At 30.5% G+C, this 9223-nt stretch overlaps 1 protein-coding gene across 1 annotated transcript; it reads right to left on the bottom strand.

Annotated features, from left to right (window-relative positions):
• Positions 1-541: 541 nt before the first annotated feature.
• Positions 542-3583, bottom strand: LOC106760655 (transcription factor MYB101-like). The gene is made up of 3 exons (XM_014644067.2): positions 2745-3583; positions 1088-1925; positions 542-965 (listed from the first exon to the last, which is right to left on the bottom strand). Exons 1-3 carry the CDS (start codon positions 3090-3092, stop codon positions 754-756), a joined length of 1398 nt encoding a protein of 465 aa, XP_014499553.1. The 5' UTR covers positions 3093-3583; the 3' UTR covers positions 542-753.
• Positions 3584-9223: the final 5640 nt, after the last annotated feature.

Raw genomic sequence — 9223 nt, 5'->3', positions numbered from 1 at the left:
AAATTATCACAAGTATCCAGTGTGGATTAATAAAATGTTGAAATATTATAAAAAGAAGTTTTTAAAAAAGCATTTTCCTTATTAATTTCTCCTATAATGAAGAGCCATGTCAGTTTAGCTGCATAAACGAAAGGAATCATAATATAGTATTCCTCACGTATATACCTGATAAATGATGAATAAATTAATAGTCATAATTCATCAGATCATTATCAACCTAGGAACAGATTACTACAGCATTATTTACGTTAGGGCAAGGAGATACTGTTACGAACCAACTTTATGCTATTGTAAATCTGCTACAGTTCCATGAAACTTGGTTTCGGAGAGTCTAATAAAGCATATGATAACACACACACACACGTACACAAACATTAATTCTATCTAAACGATCGAGAGGCAACCTTTGCAGCACTGTTCTCTAATTGCACAAGGAAGAACTAGAATTAACTACAAATGGAAACAAACAAACAAACATACATTTGAAGTCTAACTCTCACACCGAGCCATTTGTTTCTGAGAGAGGAATATGAAATAAGGAAGATGGAATATGGGTGGCATGGTGCATGCGGTTTGAAATAGTTAATGAGCCTAGCTAGCTAACTCAATATCTCTAAATTCTAACACATACCATATGGGTTTAATTTGCATACATCTACTTCACAATGAGGTTTTAAATTGGTTCTGTAATGATTACAGAAGACATAGATTTTTGTCGAGAAGCTATATTTAGCATATGCTGGGCATGTTGTTCTAGCAAGTTCCTAGAGTCCAAGCATACTCTTGATCAGCGGGGTCAGGTGGTGAAGCATTCGGCTGATTTTCAAGTCCCAATGACTGACTCTCCCCTCTACGGTACCACTCAGGCATTGGCGTTTCTAAGGGAAACTGATTCAGCAGACTAAACAAATCATCGTCCATTGAGTTCATCTCTTCCATCGGATCCTCTCTCATCACTTTCTTTCCTGCATATTACACATCCAAATCATCAAAATTTAACACATCATCACGGCAGCTTTATTAATAAATCTCCTGACAATCGAGTGAAAAAGTATATGAAACAACCACAAGAGTGAAAAAGTTTCACCTTTTGACAATTGAGAGAAGTTATTATCATCATCCCTCTGGTTTTCAGTACTAGTACTGTTTCTACTGTTCTTCTTCATGGCTGACACCATAGGTTCAGTGCGTCCCTCATCCGCATATTCCATGTTCTTTCTCTTACAAGATAGTTTTACAGCAAGGGTCGGGTCCTCCTCTTTCTTGGACTTGTCATTGTGAGAAAGTCCTTGAGCCTCCATCACTAGAGCATCCAGCAGTCCACTGTTTCTTGGAGGTGACAACGGTGCAACTTCATAGTAGTCATTGTTATTATTATTAGCCATGGTTGAAGATCCCATCAGGCCATCAACACCACTAGCATAGGATGAAGCTGGGGTTGGTGTTTGGTTAGAAGAGATGTCAGGGGTGGATCCTGACATCAAAGGAAAGGATTCATATGGGGACCCTGATATAATGCCATGATCACCAAAACTGTGGTTAAGAAGGGTGGATGATGATGATCCATATTGAGAAAGAGGAGATAATGGAAAAGCAAGATTTGTACTTGCACCATTGTCATTGGAAAACTTGAAGTGCTTCTGGGTTGGATTAATGTAACAGTTGGCAGAATCAGGATGGTTTTGCAGCGGATTTGCATTGAAACCGTTGGTTTGGCTAGGGTCATTGAGCTTCTTGGGGTAACAAGAAGATAGGAGTAAAGCAAATGATGAATGAGGTTGGTGTTCCAAGTAGCGGTGTTGTACATTGTATGCAGTGGGTTCTGCATGCAGCTCAGGAGGATAAATGGGTAACCCTGCTCTCTGACGCCTTTTCATTCTGGTGTTCCAAAAGTTTTTTATTTCATTGTCGGTCCTGCCAGGTAACTGAAACCAGAAACATGATAAAGATGGTGAGAGAAACAAGTTGTGGGAGAACCAAATCACGTAAAGGTGTGATAAAGTTTGGTGTTTAGCCTCGGCAAAAGAAAACTCGAGTGGGTCCTGATGAAAGTACGTTGTTGAAAGAAATAAACAAAGATTCCAATTCCATATATTCAGACAAAAAGACTGAGGTCAGCTCATACAAAATCCAAAATCTGACAATATGCATGAAACTGTAATTAATTAAAACGAAAAGGGAAAACAAGCCAAAAAATAAACTCCATTGAAGTTCAAAAGGGTAAGAATGACAAAAGCTTCAACATTTAATGTTTTACTGATAATCATTGCTGGAAACTAAACCCAGTAAAATTGTAACCCAACAAAAACAGATAAGCACATAGAGCAGGAAGGTAACCCCTTCTTTGTCTCTGGTTCTTTGCCATCGATGGATAGCTTTTAAATCAAATTTAGCAGATCTCAAGCAGATACAAATCAGGAAAGTAAAAAAGAAAAAAGAGGCTAGAAGCAAAAAACATGCAAATCATGTGTCAACAGCGCGGATGCTTGAAAAGATCCACGCCACCAGACAGCACGATCAAATCACAGATGGAACAAATTAGAAACCAATGGGTGTTCACTTCCGAAACCGAAAAAGGAAAAGGAAAAAGGCTGCACTGACCATAAACAAATGAATTAAACACATAAGAGAAGAGAAACGATGATGACACGAACATAAGCCAAAAAAAAAAAAGAAACAAACCCCAAAAAGTTTAAGTAAGCATTTTTATGTAAAGATATAGATATATATGTATATAGATATACCTGTGCGGCCATTCGGGCCCATTTGTTTCCAAGCTTGGAATGAAGGTCGATGATGATTTGTTCTTCCTCGGGAGAGAATGCACCTTTCTTGAGATTAGGCCTGAGATGGTTTGCCCAGCGAAGTCTGCAGCTTTTGCCGCACCTGTACAACCCAGAATTCTTGTGCACAGAGTTCCAATTCCCTTCACCGTGCTTCTTCACGTACTCTACAAGGATGGCGTCTTCGGATGGGGTCCAGGGCCCCTTCCTCACGCGACCTTTGACCTCGCCCTCTTCCTTCGTTGTAGCATTGCTGTCATCGCCTGTTTCATCGTTGGTGCTGTCGTTGTTGGAGAATGTCCGCGCCATAACAGCTACAATTCACAGAATGCGAGGTCCGGGCGTTACAGGAGAAGGTGGTGTATACGAGAATGTTTGTTTTGTTTAATTATAGAGAGATGGTGATGGTGATGGTGATGGTGATGTTGCTGTAGCTGTAGGTGTTGTCTCTCTCCTCTCAGGAGAATGAATGGAAAAGGGTGGAAGAGAGAGAGAGAGAGAGAAAGAGAGAGAGAGAGAGAGAGGAGAGATGAAATGGTGGTGAAGAATGAAGAAGAGACAGAGAGATATAAAGGGAACAAACCCTTCTGCCCTTTGTCTTCTCTTTGCTTCGTTTTCTGTTTTGTTTGGATTTGATGTTGAAACTTGGATTTTATGGAGAAGAAGAAACTGGGAGATGCAGAGAGAGAAAGAAAGAAGAGCGTGTGGGGCCCAGGCCAAATGCAAAGGTAACGTTTGCTAAAGGTTAATTTGGTGTTTCGAAACAAAAGAAAAAACTAAGAAAGAGAGACAAAGGGTGAAATATGTCATTAGAGGTGTGAGCTATAATTTCGCTCCGATTTGCATGCTCTGTGCTACGTTCTTTTTCCTTGCTTCTCAATTTCACCTTTTTTTTTTTCACTCCACTACAATATATTATATTGTACTTTTAATTATTTTAATAAATAATTTCTTTATGTTTTTTTCTATAAATAAGAGATAGATTTGAGACTATATAATTAAAAAAAAAATTAGTTTTGTAAAAATAGGTTATCGAGTCGGATCTATCAATCATAGGTTGATTACTTACTGAGTCAACCCAACTCGACTCATTTATTAACGAACCCAGTTCGACTCATCACGGGTTGGTGGGTAAATAGATTGTCTCATTGACTCACTTAATTACAATTTTTTTAAATAAAAAAGTTACAAACTTTCTATAATTTAAATCTAAACAAATTTTACTCCTAACATGGGGTGTTTAATTAGTTTTAAAAGTAGGAAACTTAAATAATTTTTTCAAGTAAAAAAAATAATAAATATTTTTTTATAAAATTAAAATTAAATTTTAATAAAATAAAATTAGGTAGGTAGATTGGTGCGTCAACCTGACTCATCAGGATTCAACTCGGATAAGCCGGATTTAAATGAGTCGGATTGAAATCTGATCTGAATCAAAAAATATAACTTTTTTAAACTCAATCCAGTCTGAACTCGTGATGGACTAAATTAATCCGTAGATTATTTTAACGGTTATAAGAAAAATGTAACATGAGTGTTCAAATTACATACAAATTTATTAGGTTGAATAATGTGTTGTGTAGTGATCACAGTTTTATTTTAAATGTAAGAATAATAAAGGAGAATTTAGTTGAAAATATGAGGAAATTAAAGAAAGAAAATAGTGTATAGGAGAAGTCTGGGAGAAAAAGGCGATGGCTTCACATTTTTCTTGAATTGTCTGTGTTTTTCTTGTAATAGACTTCTGAGTTTTTTCTTTTATGTCCCAAAATTTCAGTAATGAAAATTATGTAGAGACATTTATGGAAACATTTTCTCCATTTTCAGTTCATTAATGGATATGAGTTTTAGTGATCATTTTATTTTGAAATCTCAATATATGCATTTGTCATTAAAATAAATAAATTAGCTGTCCAAAATCATGCTTATTCATTATATACCCAGTTTCGAATTCCAATCATAATTATCTACATGTATTATCAGTGTTTTAAATAATTTTTTTTTCATTAGAAAACATAAATCATATTTATCTTTGTTGTCTAACTTTTGACTTTTATTCATAATAACATTTTGGATTATTTCAATAATTAATGCATTTTCCATTGTCTGTAATATACATTTTGACTGTTAATAATTAATCAAAACAAAAAACTATAATTCTTCATAATTAATATTTAATAGTTTAAATATATTATAATAATGTGTGTACATATTCAAGTAAGGTTAGGCTGATTTATTCAAGTTTATATATTTCTGAACTGTAAATTAAATTGAATCAACACAAAGTAATTAGTCAAATTGAAATGAAAGCAGAGCAGTTGACTAAGTTTATTTTAAAAATAGTAAATATTAGAAAAAAAATTACAATTATCTAAAGGGAAAGACCTAAATCAATAATTATTTCAAAATATTTGAAACTCAGTCACAAATAATATCACTAAAATAATAGTGAAATGTTCCTAGCGATCAATCGATAAGCCTCTTAATCAGTTCTTCTAAACAAAATTTACAATGTCAATCAATAAATAATTACCATATCTTGAAATTTTTAATTGTTCTATAATTATTCTAAAGTCATATACGAGGTTGAAAATATATAAAAAAAAGTAGATATTAATTAAGTGTGAAAAACATTTAATGACATTAATATTGATTAGTAATTATTATGTGATAATTAAAGTTATTCAAAACTATATAATAAATTTGATTATTGACTAAATTTAATTAACATGTATTATATATAACGATAAAATTAATAAGTGTTGACTGTAGCATTGATGAAAAAAATCAATTAGCCTGATTTATTGAACTATCAAAATATATAATGGTTGAATTAATAAAATATAAGTTATATAAAAAATTATTGGAGAAGGTAATTTTATCAAGAATTATTCTAGAATAATCTAACCCCTCTTTTAATATTTGTGAGTTGAAGAAGTGTTTCATATATGTTATGAATGTATCTTTGATGTTATACATTCATGTAAATCATAAAAACATAAGTTTGAATGTTTAAAACTATTTTTAAATTTAGGAAAGGTGAAAGGCCTGAACAAAAATTTTATGATTTTTATGTCATAAAAGTATTATTGTAACGTGATAAAATAATTTAAAACATTAATTTTAATTTTTGAAAATCATTTTTAAAGAATTTAAAAGCAAGTATTAAATTATGCAGATATTCAATTAGGAAAGGAAGACTATTAATTGTTCATTTACTTGTGAAAGTTTGAATGAATTTATTATTATATTTATTTCAACATTTAATCTATATTTAATACCCTTTTATTAAAACCAAAATCAATGCATTATTGATTACTAATCAATATTTAAAAACAAATAATTAATGGCATTACATCATTAAATAATTATTGTTAAAAAATAAAACTTTGTATACCAAGAGACAAAAAATAATTAATCATTAAATTAAGAAATATTTTATAAATTAAAAATCATTTGTATCTAATATAATTTGTATTATTAATAAAATTTTATAAAGATAATAATATTTAGACAACATTTTTTTTACAACATTTGAACATTGATTACGTGTCAATCTGTGATTGGTCAAAAATTACTCCACAACACGTAATCAATGTTCAAATGTTGTCTAAATATCATTATCCATTTTCTAATAAGTTTATGAATTTTTACGTTACCTATCATGAGTTATTTATTATTATTGATTATGATTTAGTCTTTATTTTTAGATAGAAGACTAATTTAAAATTAATAATAATACGTAAATAACTAATTTCAAGATTAAATTAAAATTTAATACATAAATTAGTTATAATCTTTTTATTAACCATAAATATTATTTTAAATATTAATAATTTTTAGTTTATTACACGTGGTGCTGTCAAAATGGGTCAGAATTTGCGAGTCGATTCGGTCCACCATGAGTTCGAGTCAGGTTGGGTTTGAAAAAAATGAAATTTTTTTATGATCAATTTTCAACCTGGCTCACTTAGATACTGGCTCACTCAGGTTGAACTGTGGTGAGTTGGGTTCACTCACCAACCCACCTAATTTAATTTAATTTTTTATTATTTTTTGTTTTAGTATTATTTGTTAACATTTTTTTATTGTATTGTAAATGGAAATAAAGAAAGAGATGTTTCAAGAGAGTAAAATATTATAAATTTATCCATTCAACACTCTAATATTATAAATGAAATATTATCTATATTATAAACTTATTTATTTTGTTTTAGAGGTTGTTTTGGATTACATTTGAGTTGTATGTTATTTTTTTTATTTTGAATTCTCTTTGGAGTTTAACATTATTTTTAAGTGAAATTTATTTAAATTTGGATTACAAAAAAAATTGTAATTTTTTTGGATTTTAAAAAAAAAAAACTTGTAATTAAATTAGCAAGTGAGCTAACTCATTTAACCCACCAATTTGTGGTGGACCGAGCCGGATTCAAATTTTTTTGACTCACTAATAAATTAGTCGAGTCAGATTGACTCATTAAGTAGTCAACCCGTCGTAGACTGAGTTAGACTATTAGGTCGGGTGACTCATTTTGACAGCACTAATCACATAATAACTTAAACAACTATTAGTTAATTTTGGATTTTAAATTTAGTTTCCTTGTAATATATATATATATATATATATATATATATATATATATATATATATATATAAAGAGTAATCATAATTTTTTAAATAAAATATAAAATAGTTCTCACACTATCTTAGTTTATTTATAAATTATTTTATATATGTTCGAGATTGAAATAAAAGCTGTAAAAATAGAGTTGGGCTAAAATTTAAAATAAGAGAACATATTTTATAGTAAAAGCTATCTATGATAAACATTTTATACGAGTTATGAATTTTGACTAATAACTTTTGGAGGTTAAAAATACCATTTTTAAACTAAATTAATAGGGTTAAACCCTTTTTTGGTCTCTAAATTAAGATGTTCAGTTTAGTCTCCGCTTTTAAAAATGTCAACCTTTAGTTCCTATGATATGAAAAATGTATCAAATTAGTCTTATTCCTTATCAAATCACAAGTTTTTGATTAAGTGATTTGTTGTACATAACACCTTCCGTTAACAAATCACAAAATATTGGATACCTAGGTATGAAAACTTGTGATTTATTGTTCATTAAGTGTTGTCATGAGGACTCCTTTGATACATTCTTCATATCATAGAGACTAAAGGTTGACATTTTTAGAAGTGAGGACTAAACTAAACATCAGAACTTAACTTAAGGACCAAAAAAGGATTTAAACCAAACTAATATTTGTATATGTTGGAAGTCCCACATCGACTAGAGATAAGGCCATTTAAGTGTATATAAGTGGGTGCAAACCTCACCCTACAAGCCGGTTTTGTAGGGTTGAGTTAGGCTTAAACTCTTCTTATAAGTGGGTGCAAACCTCATCCTATAAGCTGATTTTGTGGGGTTGAGTTATATTATACTTTTTTATCTTAATAATAAATAATACAAAAAATATATACCCTTAATTAATTACTAATAATACCAAACTTATCTTAAAGAAAAAAGTATAAAAAATTGCAAATTTAACTGTTAGGTTGGATGAACAGACTATCCTTTCTCTTTTAAGTTAATAGGAATAGGAAGTAAAAGCAAGCAATGGATGCAGAAGAGAAACTCTCCCAATCAAACTAACAGAACAACATTTGGAAAACATGCAGAGGTTTCGGATGACGTTTCTTAAAAAAAGAGTTTAACTCCTACATTAAACTTTCTAGATAAAGTGTTGTGCCTTTTTCAAAGTTACAGCAAAATAAAAATCACTCGTTTAAAAAAGTATAGATTAGGGTTTGATGTCATTTAGATCTTATTCATTTGAGTGAACTTGAAGGAGAGTAATTGAAAGATAATTTTTGTTGTTTTTTATTTGAGTGAATTTGAAAATAAACGGATTTAGAAGTAAAGTCTGTGAGAATTAGTGTAAAATTTAATTTATATGACAGATTAAAAAAATTATTTCTAAATCTACACACACTTATCTGTAAATCTATTCAAATAAATATAAAAAGAATTATTTTCAAATCCTCTCAATTACTCTTTCCCAAACTCACTCAAGTGTGAACGAGACTTTTTCCTGTTTTATCTCCTTTTTCCATTGTTTTTTATTTCACTAATGAATTAGATAACCTTAACGTTAAATCTGGGTGATGTCGAAAAAATACTATTCGAAAAAAAATATATATATATAACAACACATCTTCAGAAATGGAACAAAAAGCAAATAAAGGGATAGATGCGGAAGAGCATGCATTAGGCCTCAGAACGATGACGTTGAGTCAAATATAGGCCCATACTAATTTAGCCCAAACGGAATTCAATAAAAATAACTTTGAGATTATTCCCTACACCATCATCCTAGATTGTTTCCTACACCATCATATTTTTAAAAAATTCTAAAACTATCACTTATATTTTAAAAA

Source organism: Vigna radiata, chromosome 5 (assembly GCF_000741045.1).
Source record: "Vigna radiata var. radiata cultivar VC1973A chromosome 5, Vradiata_ver6, whole genome shotgun sequence".
Taxonomy (NCBI): Eukaryota; Viridiplantae; Streptophyta; class Magnoliopsida; order Fabales; family Fabaceae; genus Vigna; species Vigna radiata.
This window is presented reverse-complemented; position numbering and strand designations above follow the sequence as displayed.

Excerpts from the sequence above, each read along its gene's own strand:
- LOC106760655 (XM_014644067.2), bottom strand. The coding sequence starts at position 3,092 with ATGGCGCGGACATTCTCCAACAACGACAGCACCAACGATGAAACAGGC. Across the intron at positions 1,926-2,744 it reads GGGCCCGAATGGCCGCACAG|TTACCTGGCAGGACCGACAA; the intron begins GTATATCTATAT and ends TTCTGGTTTCAG. Across the intron at positions 966-1,087 it reads CTTCTCTCAATTGTCAAAAG|GAAAGAAAGTGATGAGAGAG; the intron begins GTGAAACTTTTT and ends TGTAATATGCAG.